The sequence below is a fragment of the Danio rerio genome, chromosome 2, assembly GCF_052040795.2.
Source record: "Danio rerio strain M-AB ecotype USA chromosome 2, GRCz13ab, whole genome shotgun sequence".
NCBI lineage: Eukaryota > Metazoa > Chordata > Actinopteri > Cypriniformes > Danionidae > Danio > Danio rerio.
This window is the reverse complement of record NC_141022.1, coordinates 31,917,564-31,936,898: the sequence shown is the minus strand read 5'-3', so window position 1 is coordinate 31,936,898 and position 19,335 is coordinate 31,917,564. Positions and strand designations below refer to the sequence as shown.

Here is a 19,335-nt window from a genome sequence, read left to right as displayed (position 1 = left end):
TGTTGATCCTGGACCATCAAGATTAAAATTCACTGATGTTGATCCTGGATCATCAAGATTTAAATTCACTGATATTGATCCTGGACCATCAACATTAAAATTCAGTGATGTTGATCCTGGACCATCAAATTTAAAATTCACTGATGTTAATCCTGGACCATAAAGATTAAAATTCACTGATGTTGATCCTCGACCATCAAGATTAAAATTCACTGATATTGATCCTGGACCATCAAGATTAAAATTCACTGATATTGATCCTGGATCATTAAGATTCAAATTTAGTGATGTTGATCCTGGACAATCAAGATTCAAATTCACTGCTGTTGATCCTGGACCATCAAGATTAAAATTTACAAATGTTGATCCTGGACCATCAAGATTCAAATTCACTGATGTTGATCCTGGACCATCAAGTTTACAGATGTTGATCCTGGACCATCAATAATAATATTCGTTGATGTTGATCCTTCACCATCAAGATTCAAATTTACTGATGTTGATTCTGGACTATCAAGATTAATAATCAGTAATGTTGAACCTGGACTATCAAGATTAATAATCAGTAATGTTGATCCTGGACCATCAAGATTAATAATCAGTGATGTTGATCCTGGACCATCAAGATAAAAATTTACTGATGTTGATCCTGGACCATAGAGATTAAAATTCAGTGATGCTGATCCTGAACCATCAATATTCAAATTCACTGATGTCGATCCTGGACCATCAAGATTCAAATACAGTGATGCTGATCCTGAACCATCAATATTCAAATTCACTGATGTCGATCCTGGACCATCAAGATTCAAATTCAGTAATGCTGATCCTCGAACATCAAAATAAAATTCACTGATATTGATCCTGGACCATCAAGATTAAAATTCACTGATGTTGATCCTGGATCATCAAGATTCAAATTCACTGATATTGATCTTGGACCATCAAAATTAAAATTCAGTGATGTTGATCCTGGACCATCACATTTAAAATTCACTGCTGTTGATCCTGGACCATCAAGATTAAAATTTACAAATGTTGATCCTGGACCATCAAGATTCAAATTCAGTAATGTTGATCCTGGACCATCAAGATTCAAATTGCAAGAGTTCACACTTAGCTCATGATTTATACATAGCTTGTTTGGCATGCTGTCCCGGGAGAGAGCCCTGAGCTCAAGGGATCCTCAAGCCCAGGGCTCCCCCCCTTTTGCAGGGCGAGTGGAGATTGAGCTCAAGTCTATCTCAAACTCCCCCGCTGCTGAGGCTAAGGCGAACTTCCTGAGAGTAAGACATTATAAAAAAGGTTTAGGCTTGTTTTATCTATAATATAGAGCACATTTGGATGGTGGGAGGAAACCGGGGAACCCGGGGGAAACCCACGCGGACACGGGGAGAACATGCAAACTCCACACAGAAATACCAGATGGCTCAGCGAGGACCCAACACCATTGGTATTCTTGCTGTGAGGCAACAGTGCTAGTCACTGGGCCACCGTGCCGCCCATTCTGGATAAAGGAGGAAGAAGGGGAGGAGGGGGGGTTTCTTCCAGACGAAGATAGTTGTAGAAAGGAAATGAGGATATATATAGTGGTTTGGGATCCTTTGATTGGAGGATCATAATTAGTTAATGTGGACCAGCTGGGTAAATCATGAGCACATGCTTCTCTCGAAATTAGTTTAAAACTAAACTTCACTTCAAGAGTTCACACTTAGCTCATGATTTATACATAGCTTGTTTGGCATGCTGTCCCGGGAGAGAGCCCTGAGCTCAAGGGATCCTCGAGCCCAGGGCTCCCCCCCTTTTGCAGGGCGAGTGGAGATTGAGCTCAGGTCTATCTCAAACTCCCCAAAAAGCCAATGATAAGCGCTAGGGACAGCAGCCGCGTGTTTACACAGGAACTCCCCAAAGTGCAAAGAAAAAGTGCTATATCCGGCTGCTGGATATATATGTGAAGAACTGATAAAAAGTGGGGGAAAAGTTTTCTAGGGAGTGTGTGAAGGGCAGGGTGGGCTTGGTGGCTAAGAAATAACGTTAGGAAGTCTGAGGGAGTCTGAGTGGCTTAAAGGGTGGGTGGAGACTCGTGTGTAAATTGGGGCTTAAATGGGCCCTCTACGGGAGTCAGTGCTTAAGAGAAGGTTTGTGAGATGTAATAATGAAGGGTGTGGAGCTGGCTGTTTAAGAGGAGGGAAGAGATTTGGTAGCGGAAGCATAAAAAGCTGTTGGGGGTAAACAAAGGAGAGAAGCTGGAGGAAACAGTGCTATATAAATTACTGTATGGAATATACAACTGCTATGCAGCAGAAGCACTCAATGTTGGCATGTTGCTAGAAACTGGCAGGGAGAAAAAGAGGGGAAGGAAGCTGGTATTAACACAGATTTAATATATTAACAATAAAATAAAAACATGAAACATTAGGGAAATACTATGCATAATAAAATGCAGTAAGCAGCGGAAGCACTTAGCGCTGGCAGAAGAAAAACAGCTGTAATTAACAAAAATATGCTATACAATTACTATGCATAATATGCAAAATAATCAATAAGAAAGATACTAATGCAGCGGGAGCCCACAACGCTGGTAAGGGGAGAGAAAAAGGGGGGAGCTGTTGAAGTAACAAGGTTACTATGCAAAATACAGAACATGAAATGCTAATGAACTACTATGCAGAATAAACATGTCAATGCCGATACTGGTGAATAACTATAAAGAATAAATAAACTGATGCAGCGAAAACACTCGACACTGGCAGGGGAAACTGGAAGGTGAAGGCGATAGGTGAGGCTCTTGCGAGAGCCGAAACTCCTATTGACTCCGGCAGGAGTCAGAGCTTAGGGTGATGTTAATGTGGAGGAAGGGGGTTGGATGGGAGTCAAAAAACAATGAGTAAACAGCTGGTAGAAAACAGTAAGGCACTCAATTCTGGCAAGTGGAAAGGGGAGAGCTGCTGGGAGTAATATGATTATTATCCAGAAATACACAATATAATACATGAAATACAAATGGACTACTATGCAGAATGAACACAATGTAGACATTTATCAATAACTATATGGAAAACAAATAAACTGGTGCAGCGGAAGCACTCCACACTAGAATGGGAAAAGAAATGGGCAAGGTGGCTGGAAGTAACAGATATACTAAACAATTTTTATGCAAATGATACAATACAAGATATAACAATAAACCATTATGCAGAATAAATTAATTGGAGCTGCAAAGGTGCTTGATGCTGCAGGGCAGGTAAAAGGGGGGAGAGCAGCTGTAAGAAACACAAATATCCAACACAAGTACTATACAGAATATACAAATTATGCAATAAGATACTAAGGCAGAGGGAGCATACAACGCTGACAGGGGGGAAAGAAAAAAGGGGAGAGCTGTTGGAGATAACGAGATTACTATGCAAAATACAGAATATGATAACATGTAATGCTAATGAACTACTATACAGATTAAACAAAATGTAGAAACTGATGAATGACAATACAGAATAAATAAAATGATGCAGCATAAGCACTCATTTCTGGCAGTGGAAACAGGAAGGTGAGGGTGATAGGGGAGGCTCTTGCGAGAACCGAAGCTCGTGTTGACCCCTGTGGGGGTTTGAGCTTTGGGTGATGCTAAGATGGAGAAAAGAGGTTAGTTGAGAGTCAAGGCAAGGAGTTAAGAGATTGGAGGGAACAGCAGAAACGCTTATCGCTGGCAGGGCATACAGAAAGGAGAGGTTGATAGGTGAGGTTCTTATGAGAGCCACAGCTTGCGTTGACCCCTGCAGGAGTCTGAGCTTAGGGTGATGCAGATAGAGCAAGGAGGTTATGAGAGGGCCAAAGGCAAGGAGTGAAGAGCTAGGAGGAAACAGCGGAAGTACTCAATGCTGGCAGGGATAACAGAAAAGAGAGGGTGAAAGGGGAGGCTCTTGGGAGAGCCGAAACTTGTGTTGACCCCTACAGGAGTCTGAGCTTTAAGCAGATTGAGCAAGGTGGTAACAAGAGAGCCAAAGGCGAGGGGTAAAGAGCTAGGAGGGAACAGTGGAAGCACTCAACACTGGCAGGAGGAACAGAAAGGAGAGGGTGAAAGGTGAGGCTCTTGCGAGAGCCGAAGCTCGTGTTGACCCTTGCGAGAGTCTGAGCTTGGGTGATGCAGATAGAGCAAGGAGGTTATGAGAGGGCCAAAGGCAAGGAGTGAAGAGCTAGGAGGAAACAGCGGAAGTACTCAACGCTGGCAGGGATAACAGAAAAGAGAGGGTGAAAGGGGAGGCTCTTGGGAGAGCCGAAACTTGTGTTGACCCCTACAGGAGTCTGAGCTTTAAGCAGATTGAGCAAGGTGGTAACAAGAGAGCCAAAGGCGAGGGGTAAAGAGCTAGGAGGGAACAGTGGAAGCACTCAACACTGGCAGGAGGAACAGAAAGGAGAGGGTGAAAGGTGAGGCTCTTGCGAGAGCCGAAGCTCGTGTTGACCCTTGCGAGAGTCTGAGCTTGGGTGATGCAGATGGAGCAAGGAGGTTACCAGAGAGCCAAAGGCAAGGGGTAAAGAGCTAGGAGGGAACAGCGGAATTACTCAACGCTGGCAAGGGGAACAGAAAGGAGCGGGTGATAGGGTAGGCTCTTGTCAGAGCCAAAGCTCATGTTGACCCCTGCGAAATCTGAGCTTAGGGTGATGCTGATGTAGCAAGGAGATTACATGAGAGTCAAAGGCAGGGAGTAAAGAACTAGGAGGAAACAGCAGAGGAACTCAATGCTGGCAGGGGGAACAGAAAGAGGGTCATGTTAAGCTCTGCGAGAGCTGAAGCTCATATTTACTCCAGCGGGAGTCTGAGCCGTGAGGGGGTTTGCTAGGGATGGACAGATAGATGGCTTTGGCTTGAGAATAAAGGGGTGGCCAAGATTGGGCTGAGAGGTTTGAAAGAAACAACTTGGGTTCTTTGAGATGAAAAGACTGAGGCGAATGTAGGATTTGAAAGGCTTCAGAGAACCAATGACCAAGGGTCTGGATCTGGTGCTGGGAAAGCCTTTTAATAATGCCAATTCTGAATGAATGGCTGGAGATTGGTTCGGGAGGAAATCCTGAGAGGTGGACAACTTTGAGGTGTTTCTGGAACCAGAGATGTGATACTGGACGATTAGCGTCATCAGTAAAAAGGGGGGCTAGGGGGTTTGTTTCTTATAATCCTCGAGTGTAGGTATACTAGAGAGTTTGGACTGGGTGGGTGAGGGCAGGAATGTTGAAGATGTAAATGAAATGTTCTTTGTCAATAGATCTATCTTACTTTGCAGGACGAGGAAACCCTTTCTTTCCTCATCACACAAAATTAGATCTGCTATGGTGGGTTGGAGTGAGGGTTGAGTTTAAATGTTTCATGCTGTGATGTGTGACTGAAGGGTCTGAAGGTTACTACTTTAATGGTAAGTGATATGGAGTTTGGTGGAGGTTATAATGGGGGTGGCTTAAGGTAATGTCATTTGTGGAAAGGGATGGACAGGCATTGAGTTGGGGTCCACTTCTGTAGCCAGTGACCAAAGTTTCTGGAAAGAAAATGAGAGTCAGTGATTTGGTTTTGCAACCTGGCACGTATTATGCAGACATGATAAATTGACTAATGTCAAATAAGACATCTTAAAAGTAGCATTAAAGCTTAGAGAGTAGGAACGCCTTTGTCTATGCATTATATTGTTTCTTCCTCAACACAATAAATGAGAATCCTAGAGGTGGACCATTCGTCTCCCCATAGTATGGTGGCAGCGACTATTGGGTACAGTTTGAAGAAAGCTGATGAACAATGGTTTCTAGAGTGGAAATAGATTGAGGGGGCCATGTGGTGGCAACCAGTGGCCTCTGAGTACCCTTGGAACCCAACTGATGGGGTAGCACCAGTAAATAGACAAATATCTAATGGGGGTGCGAACAATCTCTGCAGAAGAAGGAACAGCCGTTCCATAGCTTAAGGAAGCAATCCATAAGCGGAGTTCATTGTGGGTGGGTTTTGAGAGAGAAATTGTGCCTTTTAAATCGTGACTTGTGGTAGGGAGCTGGAGTAGGCAAGTTTGAGGTAATTTGCACTGTGAATTTTAGGTGGCCGAGGATAGATAACAGTATGCGTTTAATTCAAGTCTCTTTCTTATAATACAAGATAAAGAGAAATTATTCAGCCTATTTTCTCTTTAGGAAGAGAAGCTTGGAATTTGAGCAAATCGAAGTTGATGCCTAGAAATTCGATAAATGTATTGGGTCCAGCCTTCTGCGAGCAGAATACCTAGATTGGCGAAAACCTTTTGGTGATCTCTAGGTGTTTGGCTGGAGGCAATGTGGGGGGGGGTGATTAGAATATCATCTAAAGTTGGATAAGGTGGGGGATTCTGCGATTGTTAGAAAGAAGCCAGTGATGGAGAATTTGCAAGTTGCACTGCTTATGGGACAAATGCGTGAAACCTTGAGTGGTGGGGCAGAGAATGGTCAAACATAAAGTGGTTGTCGATCTCTTTTTAAATAAGATGATCCACAATTTCTGGTTCAATCAGCAAAAGCTGACTGAATATTAGGATAGGAAGGGAGAGCTGAGGTGCTCAGGAGTAGCTGAGGAGTAGGTGAAGTGATAAGTTTAAATTCCTGTGACATATTACGATCGGACTTCTATGATCGATGGATGCTTATTGTCATTAGGTGGGTAATTTTATTTTAGAAGTTAAATAGCTATTGGAAGTGGCAGGGTTTGTTTATTTATATGCATGTTATTTATTTATGTTAGTTATTTGTTTAATTTATTTATTTATTTAACTTCTAAAATGATGTTGTCATTTAATTTGCACTTGAACAATACTTATTAAACTGTGTCAATTAAATGTTTACTATGGGCTTTACTTTAATCTGATTGATTAAATAACATAACATTTGGAATCTTAACATGAATGAAATCAGAAGCATAATTGGCCCAATTCATTCACAAAGTCTTTGCAACCAAGTCTGTTCATAACTATCGTAAGAGAGGGCGGGACCATCTCATGTTCTGACAGCTTGGATGGTGACACTTCTCTTTTCAGCTATTGGCTCAATGAAGTGTCAATCAAAAGGTCGGCAGCCATTTTGTTAGACCATAATACAAGTGTTTTTGTCTGAAAGATACTACTTTACTGAAAGCACTCCAGCAACAAGTTTGGATGACAGCAGTGTATCCATGTATGTTTATAAACATGTAAACATGTTGTGGACTAAAGTTTTATGGATTGGATTGCTTTGATCTTTGCAGTCAAATCAGCCAGGCTGTTAAAATGTTATGGACCTGTGAACAGACAGCAAGCTTGAAAGGTGGGTTTATTTGGTTTGTTATAATCTCTGCTTGTTTACAGATTATAGGAGGACGTTGTCCATAGTGTTTGTGTCTTTAAAATGGTTTAAATTATTTTTTATTTAAGAGAGTCTTGCTTTTCTAAAGACATAAGAAATATTTATTCTTTTGGAGAGTAGTTTCTCCTTAAAGAGAGAAGTTTCCCCTTAAAGCATACTACGTTACCACAGGTGGACCGCGAAGAGCGGTGAGAGTTTGGATTCATTGCAGTGGCTGAAGTCTCAGGGAGAGCAGGGCTCTGGTTGCAGTTGTAGATATTGTTGGTTATTTCCATATTGATGGGCTAAAAAGTGCAATGCTGTAAAAGCTTTTAGAGCTAAAGCTTTTTAGAAGCAGGAAGCTTTCCTCCAGACGAAGATAGTTGTAGAAAGGAAATGAGGATATATATAGTGGTTTGGGATCCTTTGATTGGAGGATCATAATTAGTTAATGTGGACCAGCTGGGTAAATCATGAGCACATGCTTCTCTCGAAATTAGTTTAAAACTAAACTTCACTTATTTATGTTGATCCTGGACCATCAAGAGTAAAATTCACTGATGTTGATCCTGGACCATCAAGATTCAAATTCACTGATGTTGATCTTGGACCATCAAATTTAAAATTCACTCATGTTGATTCTGGATCGTCAAGATTAAAATTCACTGATGTTGATCCTGGACTATCAAAATAAAAATTCACTGATGTTGATCCTGGACCATCAAGATTCAAATTCACTGATGTTGATCCTGGACCATCAAATTTAAAATTCACTGATGTTGATCCTGGACCATCAAGACTAAAATTTACTGATGTTGATCCTGGATCATCAAGATTAAAATTCACTCATGTCGATCCTGGACCATCAAGATTCAAATTCAGTGATGCTGATCCTGAACCATCAATATTCAAATTCACTGATGTCGATCCTGGACCATCAAAATTAAAATTCAGTGGTGTTGATCCTGGTCCATCAAGATTAAAATTCACTGATGTTGATCCTGGACAATCAAGATGAAAATTCACTGATGTTGATCCTGGATCATCAAGATTAAAATTCAGTGATGTTGATCCTGGACCATCTAGATTAAAATTCAGTGATGTTGATCCTGGACCATCAAAAATAAAATTCAGTGATGTTGATCCTGGACCATCAAGAATAAAATTCATTGATGTTGATCCTGGATCATCAAGATTCAAATTTACTGATGTTGATCCTGGACCATCAAGAGTAAAATTCACCGATGTTGATCCTGGACCATTAAGATTAAAGTTTACAGATGCTGATCCTGGATCATCAAGATTCAAATTCAGTAATGCTAATCCTCGATCATAAAGATTAAAATTCAGTGATGTTGATCCTGGACCATCAAGATTCAAATTCACTGATGTTGATCCTGGACCATCAAGATTCAAATTTACTTATGTTGATCCTGGACCACCAAGATTAAAATTCTCTGATGTTGATCCCGGACCATCAAGATAAAAATTAACTGATGTTGATCCTGGACCATCAAAACTCAAATTCACCGATGCTGGTTTTGGACCATTAAGAATCAAATTTACAGATGTTGATCCTGGACCATCAAGATTCAAATTCCCTGATGTTGATCCTGGACCATGTGCAGTGCATAGGCCTTTTTAGTCTTAGTTAGAAAGTGCCCTTCCAAAATGATCTGAAGTGCCCCAGCGACATCTCCGGTCTTCAGTTCGTGTGCAAAGACACTTCAAGACACTTCTATACAGATTAAAGCAGGGGTCACCAAACTTGTTCCTAGAGAGCCGGTGTCCTGCAGATTTTAGCTCTAACCCTAATTAAAAACACCTGAGCAAGCTAATCAATGTTTTACTAAATATTCTTAAAACATCCAGGCAGGTGTGTTGAAGCAAGTTGGAGCTAAACCCTGCAGGAACACCGGCCCTCCTGGAACGAGATTGGTGACCCCTGGCTTAAAGTGATATTTAAAGATTTAACTAGGTTAATTAGGTTAACTAGGCAGGTTAGGGTAATTAAGCAAGTTATTGTATAATGATGGTTTGTCCTGTAGACTATTGAAAAATTATATAGCTTAAAGGGGCTAATAATTTTTACCTTAAAATAGTTTTAAAAAAAAATAAAACAGCTTTTATTCTTGCTGAAATAAAACAAATAAGACTTTCTTCAAAAGAAAAAAAATATTATCAGACATACTTTGAAAATTTCCTTGCTGTGTCAAACATAATTTGGGAAATATATATAAAAAAAATTGGGAAATATATATATAAATAAATATAATAAATAAATATAATATATATATATATATATATATATATATATATATATATATATATATATATATATATATATATATATTTTTTTTTTTTTTTTTTTTTCCTTCGACCAAATCACCACAGCAAAATGAACTGCCAACTACCGTAGTGACCTGTCCTTTATTCTGCAAGACGAATGGCTCAGAATTATGTAATAAATAAGTCCTCAGCATAAATGAGTACACCCCTCATAGATATATTTTAAATAAATATTGCTAATTCATATATAGTGTTGCTAATTTAGGTTCATTTCACTTTCACAGTGTTACTCTTAAACACAATTATTTACAATTCATATCACAGATTGGAATATGCATATGATATGCAAATTATGCTATGCATAGTAAATCTAGTTGCTGTAGGCATGGTGGATGGTTTTTCAGGGAAACAATTTTGCCACAGCTTCTAGTGTGTTTTACAAATCTGCAAAAAATAAATAAATTAATTATTTTAAAAAATACGCACACAGGATGAAATCTACACAAACTGGTAGACATAAGGACCCGTATGTCAATCCAATAGAGTTCAAACAGTATGTGTTGGACCACAAGATTTGTAATATGAATATTAAGCTGACAAATCTGCAGCAATTTAATGACACAAACATGTCATAAACTAAAATCTATGAAGGAATGTTCGCAAGACTGTGTAGCTGTGTAGGCTAAAATGGGTCCAGCCCAGAATTAGCAAGATATACCTAATTAAAGGGGTGGCCTAGAGTGTACAGGCCTGGCTCTGTTTATAAGGTGCAAAGCAATGTGTGGTCATGCTTCATTTGTAATAAAATGTGTTATTTTTTCGTATCGTTTACTTTGATAATATACTGCTACTCAGCTAACATGAAAATGACTGCCATATTTCCTAGTTCCTTGCCCTTAAAAGTCTCTGAGTGGTCAGCTAACACGATGTGCTGTAATTCCACAATCCACAGCTTTGTCTATTATGGTTGGAGTTTTTAGCCGAATTCAACACTGAACTTGGAAAGATTCTGGAAGCTGTCCTTTGTCAAATGCTTGAGCTATATCTTTTTATAATTCTATGGAAGATAATTTAAATTAAATTATAAGCACTTCCCTCTTTGTGTAGTGTCCATTGGAACTCCAGATATGGTAACAGAATGGGCTCTGTGGAAATAGCAGCATTTGGGCGGCATTTTAGCTCTGCTATAAGAATACAGCACCATGCAACTTTGAGACAACCATGAAATGAGAATTTACTCATTTCAAATATGTCTGGAATATTGCTCCTTTATGCCATGATGCCATGAAAACATATTTGGCTGCAAAGAACATAAGAATATTTTTTGAAATAGTATGTTACATTATTTTTGTGTGTGTAGAACAGAGTTCAGCTTAGAGTTGGTCTTAAAGAGGTCAGTCTTGTTAGCTGAGAAGTTGCAACATCTGGAGAAGCAAGAGCCCTTCATGTGAAGAGAAGATAGGAGTAGCTGATGTAGCCCGGGCTGCAGTGTTCAAAACAGCACAGAGAATAGCCAGAGGGGAAGATGTTTTACACAGAAACACACTGGGGCGAAAAATAAGGCTCATATTTGTTTTACACACTGCCTATTTAGAAATGCCTCATTTTGAAATCTTACTCAACAAGTTCTTGCAAGTTTCTTTGTTGTGGATTAGCATTAACCCCAAGTCGAAGTGAGAAAAGGGTGCGATGCCTTTTTAATTACTGTTGTTTCTCACAGAATTGTGCTTAACTCAAAATGACAAAAATATCAACCCTTTCCTTGAAGACAAAATTGAGATTGACAGAAGCAATTATACATTGACTGACTGTAATATGTTTCACTCGCACAACAAGACAAACTCAATTAACCCACGCTATTATATTGTTTCTCGCCATGCACAAACAACCCTTAACCGCATCCCTCCATCCTCGCAGACGGCTTTTACAGCAATGAGGAGAAGGAGACACGTTCATATCTCCTTATCTTATCATATGCCTTTCAGCCAGGGAGGCAGGAATGCATGGCTTAACCGTAAAAGAGGGTCAGAATGTATAAAAGATGAGGATATGGGTCATTTAAAGTGACTATCACTGGCTCTGCACACTATCTCCGCTTATGAAATCCATTCATGTAGATAAAGTACGGAGGCCTCTTGAGAGCAAGGGACATTCGTCTGCCAGCGTCCTTCCTCTGAGGTCCCATAATGCATCTACACTTTAAAAAAGTGAACATCTCTCTCCCACCATATTTAAGTTGGCTGAGAAGTGGTGGATAAGTGCACTCATTAGTTACAATTTTCTCAACAAAACCACAGCTTTCTTCGCAGATAAGCAATAGATAAACCTCCAGTCGCATCATTTATTTATAATAAGCATCATTACATGTTAGCGATCTTTCTGTTAGCAGCTATCACGTATTGAATTTGGATGAAGATTTGACTGGTTATCTTGCTATTCAATGATAGTCCCCTGCCGCGTGCAAACTTCTCCCTAAGTGACGATTATCATTTGTTTTCCAGCAAGTCTGGGAGGGAGATGGAGCTCTAATGTTCTCTTCCAGGAGAGCAGCGACTTCAAACTTCAGTAATTCACTAATGGCCCCAAATGAAGCGTTCTTCTCTAGGCGAAGACATTAGGCTCGTCTGGTTGGTGTGTCCCACTCCCCATGGTGAAGAAGACCCTTGTGCTCCACCCTGCACTCTGTCACTCTCTCGAGTGCTGGTCCTGACTATGAAGAGCCCCTGAGCCACACACAAACCTGCTTAATGATCTCTGCAAGCACTCCTGCTACCTTAATTGGTCCATGGCACATATTTCCCTTAATAGAGATTTTGTGAATAGACCCTTCACTCCTCAAGGGCAGGTTTGGAGTGTTTAACACTCTAGAAAGTGATTAATCTCTGCATCTGTTTAAGGGGAGAGTGAGCTCAATGGGAAGCCTTTTATAGATGTGGAGATGTCTGTTCTTTGGAGAACAGCCCAGTTTGATTGAGACATTAGTTTTAAAATTCTAATGTGATGGTGTATTGTAACACTTAACGGTAAGATTGGAGTATTAACGTAATGAGAGTGTTGGATTATATCTGCATATTGCATATGCACATTTTTTCTTTGCTGGTCTGCTTGTTACATTGAAATGCAATATTCATTGTTCTCCAAATTGGTTACCATGAACTATTGTATTTGCTAGTGTTATTGTGATACCAACATTTAAGTGATCTGCTTTTATATCAGTATACTTTTAACTATTTTACCTTTGCAGCTATTGCAACAGATTGCTAAACTTTTAGATAGTTCACTAAAACTTTAAATTCTAAATCTGAAAAAGTGTCATTGTTAAAGGGGTGGTCCACTTCGATATCATGTTTTAAACTTTAGATGATGTGTAATGTAGCTGTGTGAACATAAACAACATCTCTGAATGTAATACACTCAACGTTCAATGTGAAGGGAGACATTAGCTTTTACAGAGTTAGCTTAGCAAAGTGTACAGTGAATGAATTTGGGGACTACAAAAAATACATCTGGGCTAGTGAGATTATAAATGATTCAGATTACCCCCATTTACCATGCGCAAGTGAAGGGAAGGGGCATGGCCAGATGCGCTGTAATGTTATAGCAGAGAAAGCAAAAATGCTGTTCAAATGCTGCTATTTCCACAGAGGTTGTTCTGTTTCTGTATTTGGGCTTCCAAAGGACATGACACAAAGAGTGATGTGCTTTCAATTTAATTTTAATCATGTTCCAGATAATTATAAAAAAGACATGGCTCTAGCATTTGACAAAGGACAGCTTCCAGAATCTCTCTCAGTTCAGTGCTGAATTTGGCTAAAAACTCCACAATGAAGGAGCAGCTCCAGCCATAATAGAAAAAGCTGTGGATTGTAATTGTGAGCCACAACCAGTAAGTATTTTTATTTGTTGAAATTAATCTATTGCATGCTTAGTTTCTTGCGTTAAAGGTATGTTGTAGCAAGGATGTAAACAATGGGAAATGCTGTTTGGCACCGTTAACAATTTAGCTACAAATTCACATTTATCCATTAAACTGTAAACTGTAGCGCTGTAAACAGCCACAATCTTCAGCAGCACATGCAGTGTCTTTCTTTGCTACCACTTTCAGTGCATTCTACATAATAATTCTTAAATAATGAACTTGCAAAATATGTGTGGATTTTTCATATTGCTTACACATGTTTATTCCAAATATGTGTGAAAGACACTTGTCAGATTTCATTTTAGAGGGCAGGCATGAGGTTCAGATGTGATGTTTTAATTTTCTGTCTAATTCAGGTTCACACTGACACTGCTGTCACACTGATCAACAGTATTTACACTCCAGAGGCACAGCGCATGCTAGTGACTGGATGTGGCACTTTCTGGTGACATGGAGCCGATCTTTGAATCACAGCACATTATGTTAGCTGACCAATCAGAGCCTCTTGAGGGCAGGCCTTTCGAAGAAACTAGGGAATATGACAGCTTTTCTCATGTTAGCTGAGTATAGTCAAAGTAAGAAACAACATGATTTTTTTCTACAAATGAAGCGTAATTACACAATGTTTTGCATCTTATAAACACAACAAAGCCTTAAAATTACACTCTGGAAAACCCCTTAAAAAAATCAATTTGACAAATTAAGTTTTGTGAGATTTTGTAATCCTTAGCTTACTTTTGAGTACTAATATTGTATGTCTCCAAATTGTGTAGTACATATGCACCCCTTTAAAAATTAGCACCTAAATAGAAAACACAACCATTAGGAAGCAAGTTTAGGTTTTGAAATATGATTTTTTAAAGATGTATATATTGAATATGCTGTATGTGCATGTGCACCATACACTATACCATCTCTGACAAAGGTTTCTGTGATGTAGTTTATAGAGCTGGTCCCAACTGAGGTGTGTGTGTGTGTGTGTGTGCTTACTGTACATGTGTGTGCGTGCACATTTATTTTTAACAATATGAATATTATGTTTATAATGCACACCATTAACACAAACTCCACGAAGCTTTGGTGTGGTTTAAGAATCAAATATTTTAATCAAAGAAATCTTCACCAAATAGATTAAAGAAACATGACTTATTTACACGAGGAGCTTGTTCCTCAGTTCTGACTCATTTCAAGAACGGAAATGACAAATGTCAGAAAACATTTATGCTAAGCATCTGCTTTTGACCAACAGTCAGGCTGCAGGCAAAAATTAAGGAAGCAAATATATAAATAAATAAGCTGTAATGGTCAGAGGGCATATGGAAAGTCATTGGGAAGACACTGTTGACTGAGCAGGAGGTTGCGTTGCCAGGGAACGTCACTTGGCAGCCTGGGGTGATGTCAGCTGTCAGTTTATCCAGACTCTGCTGTGCTGTGCACATGTCCACAAGGTTGATTGTCAAATAAAAAAAAGAAAAACATCAGGTCAAGCAGTCGGATGAATAACTTGAATAAGAATGTCGCCACCAGTAAGTATGCAGGAACCCTGCAACCTACATGTATACCAGAATAGCAAGCAATTACTGCTGGTATGCATTATTTGGAGTACAGTACTGTATTTGAGATTACTGCTGCATGGATTTTATTTATTTTTAAAACACCTACCAGTTAGATTCATGCTAAACACGGCTCATTTGTCTGTGAAGAGGAACTGACCTAAACCATGAATTTTAATCAGACCTTGCATTAAGCATGAAAAGCAATACTATCCACTATAGCTTGAGTAGCCTCTACAAAGGTCCATTGTGCACAAGGGTGTTTTCATGCGTTAAGCTGAATGGCAGTATGAAATCAATGGGTAAGCAGCGCATAAGGCATTCGCAGTGTTTTTTGTCAGATCAGAGTCGTCACTTTCAGAGACACTGGGCCACTTATCTTTTACACATCATAAAACCAGCTGCAGTGAATAGAGCCCATTCAGCACTCAGTACTTCATCCAACACAATGAGACTTTGTAAGAGGAGAGCTGTAAATTGGGAGTTCTAGAGATGCTTTTGAGCACTGTTGCTACTGCAAAATAAGGCTTTTGCAGATTTTTCCTGTTTCGAAAGACATCTCAGGTTCTCTGTTTCTTTGTTTGTCTTGCATTATGAAATAAAAAGATCCACCCGGTGTGAAATCAAAACAATAGACAGGCATTGTAGGTGATTTGGTACTCTTCCAAATTTATGACTCAGAAATTGTCATTTTATTTTCAGCAAATGAGGCTGTGATGGTACTACAGAAAGAATTGACAGACCTACAATCTCTTAGTAAAGCAAAGGGGAAAACAGAAACAAAGGCCACTTTAACAAAATATAAATATTGAATTTCTTGCAAGATACATCAGTGTGAGCTGTTTTTCTCTTTTTTTCTCTCCTCTTTTCTTTGTTGTTCCAAACCCCTATGCTGTTATTCCCTGTGTGAAACACAAAAGGAGAATTTTAAAGTCTATTCCACATGTTGGGCATTGGTAAGATTAGACAGACAAGTCTATCTATCTATCTATCTATCTATCTATCTATCTATCTATCTATCTATCTATCTATCTATCTATCTATCTATCTATCTATCTATCTATCTATCTATCTATCTATCTATATATCTATCTATCTATCTGTCTGTCTGTCTGTCTGTCTGTCTGTCTGTCTGTCTGTCTGTCTGTCTGTGTCTGTCTGTCTGTCTGTTTGGACGTCCATCGGTCAGTCCATCCATCCATCCATCCATCCATCCATCCATCCATCCATCCTACCATCCATCCAATTTATGTATCAACCCATCCATCCATCCATTTATCCATCCATCATATTTATGCATCCATCAATCCAAATTATGTATCAATCCATCCAACCATTCTATTTATGTATCTATCCATCCATTTTATGTATCCATCCATCCTATCTATGTATCCATCTATCCATTCATTCATCCATCCATCCAATTTATGTATCAATCCATCCATTCTAATTATATATCCATCCACCTATTCAATTTATGTATCATCTATCTATGTATCCATCCATCCATCCATCCATCCATCCATCCATCCATCCATCCATCCAATTTATGTATCAATCCATCCATTCTATTAATGTATCCATCCATTCAATTTATGTATCAATCCAGCCATCCTATTTATGTATCATCCATCCATCCAATTTATGTATCAATCCATCCATCCATCCTATCTATGTATCCATACATCCATCCATCCATCCATCCATCCATCCATCCATCCATCCATCCATCCATCCATCCATCCATCCATCCATCCATCCATCCATCCATCCATCCATCCATCTAATTTATGTATCAATCCATTCATCCTATTTATGTTTCCATCCATCCATTCAATTTATGTATCAATCCATCCATCCATCCATCCTGTTTATGTATCCACCCATCCATCCAATTTATGTATCAATCCATCCCTCCTAATTATGTTTCCATCCATCCATTCAATTTATGTATCAATCCATCCATTCTATTGATGTATCCATTCATTCAATTTATATACCCTTCCATCCGTCCATCCATCCATCCATCCATCCATCTGTCCATCCATCTGTCCAATTTATATATCAATCCATCCATCCAATTTATGTATCCATTATCCATCCAATTTATGTATCAATCCATTCATCCTGTTTATATATCATCCATCCATCCATCCAATTTATGTATCAATCCATTCATCCATCCATCCATCCTGTCTACGTGTCCATTCATCCATCCAATGTATGTATAATCCATTCATCCTATTTATGTATCCATTCATTCATCCATCCATTTAATTTATGTATCAATCCATCCATCCATCCAATTTATGTATCAATCCATCCATCCTATTTATGTATCCATTCATCCATCCATCCAATTTATGTATCCATCCATCCATTCATTCATCCATCCATCCAGCTATATCCTATATTTGAAAAGGATGAGGTTTAGCAAAAATGGCAGAACTTTGATTTGAAGTGAGATATCTCTTTAAGGTGTATCTGGGGTGTTTATTCATTGGTCTAAATTTAGCTTAATCAGTGCTGAAAGAGACAGGAAAGACAAAGACAGGAAGCGGTGAGAAGAAAAGAGATAATGTGAGGGAGAGCGAGAGCAGACAGAGGGGCCGTTAGGTGGGTGATATCAGGTACCTGGCTTCTCCCTTTTCTCAGCAGTATCAATCTGTTAGGGCAGCTTGGGGGATCAGCTGGCTCTCTGCTACGTCTGCACGGCGAGACCGTCTTAATACACGTTGGGCTGGGACATAACTTATCATAGTGATGTTAGAAGTCAAGATAAGGGTCCTCCAAACAACTGTGCCTTACTGATAAGCCAGCCAATCCATTTAAAGAAAATTTCAATCATTTCACAGATGCATGCAGAGCAACAGACATGCCGGGCTTAAGGAATCGGAGACAGGCAAAAATTCAAATAAATAATAAATTCATTAAAAAGTCATACAGAACATAATCCACATGTCTGTTTTTAATAAAATATTGAATACATATTGGCCTCAGAATAACATTCTAAAAAAATCTACACAATTACTTTTTGAAAAGCTGCACCGTTTGAGCCAAAATCTACAGGGCGGCAAATGTCAGAGTCCTGGCTCGGACGGCGAGAAACCCGTGATCTTTTGACAGCGTTCTCTACCTGACGACATTCTCCAGAGGGATATCCGTACTCCCAGACCATCTGTGGATGCAGTAAGTGAAACCACCTAAGGCTCTGTATTAGCATTGCAGCGTTCCTCTCTCCTGTCTCTTCCTGAGACACGTCTTCCACACTCGTATTCATCACCATTCACTGGCTTGTCCAAGCTTACATGCCCTGGGCATACAAAAGCCTGCTGTCACCTTCCTTCCAGCTCAAGCACCTTTACCTATTCCAATAAGAAAAGAAAAAAAAACATAATAATAATAACAAACAGATAAATAAAGCGTTTATTCCCTGAAGGGATGAATGCAATGTTTGATGCACTTCAAAAGACTTCCACTGATGTGCATTCAGAGGAGTTAATCAAAACGAATTATCCATGTGATAAACAGCCATGTGCTTTGGAACACAATCAACCAATAAGACCGCACTGGCGTGGATTGGATTTATCAGCCGCCGCAGTTCTGTTTCTTAAATTTGTCATTGATTGAAGCAGCGTTTTCATAAACAATGCAAATAATGCACTGAATATGTATGAATATCGAAGCATAAAATATGACGTGTTTGAAAAGCAAGGAAATTGTGGACGTGAGCGATCGCTCATGTCCACAATTCTGATGCCGTCTTAAACTTTAAGCTTTCCATCGTTTTATCATTTTAAATCAAAATGACTTTCAACGCTCATGAGGGGGGTTTGAAAAAATAAATCTAAATAAATAAATCAAAGCGCGTTCACTCCCTCTCTTCCGCTCAGTATGTATTGGCAGTGACAGGGGGTCATACAATATTCCAGCTCTAAATCTGCTGACATAAGAGCGATATAAATCAAAGACATTATTGCACCTTAGTGCCCAAGGCTCCGAGGCATTTCTCATTCTCAAGGCCAGACAGAGCCAGAAAAGCATTTGCTCATTCAAATCTGATGAGAGTGGACAGAACAAAAGACCGGCCTTTTTAATAAGGAAACAAATAGCATTTTTATCAGCTAGGAGTGTCAAATGAACTGAGTTTGTGGATAAAAATGGCGCTTTCTAGGCAGTGCGCAGTCCTCACAGTGACACTGGCTTGAGAGAGTAATGTATATGCTATTGCAAATCTATTCCCGAGTCCTCTGA

General features: G+C 39.3%; 2 protein-coding genes across 11 annotated transcripts in view; one reads left to right on the top strand and one right to left on the bottom strand.

The window, feature by feature from the left end:
• The window catches only part of LOC147846382 (uncharacterized), a 29,032-nt gene extending 27,068 nt beyond the window's left edge, over positions 1-1,964 (bottom strand). The window contains exon 1 of the mRNA XM_087240186.1: positions 214-1,964. Coding sequence (XP_087096312.1) covers position 214 — 1 coding nt within the window. The 5' untranslated portion in view covers positions 215-1,964. The remainder of the gene's footprint in view (positions 1-213) is intronic.
• Positions 1-19,335, top strand: part of LOC147837115 (uncharacterized) — a 533,045-nt gene that overhangs the window by 435,440 nt on the left and 78,270 nt on the right. The window lies entirely within an intron of this gene.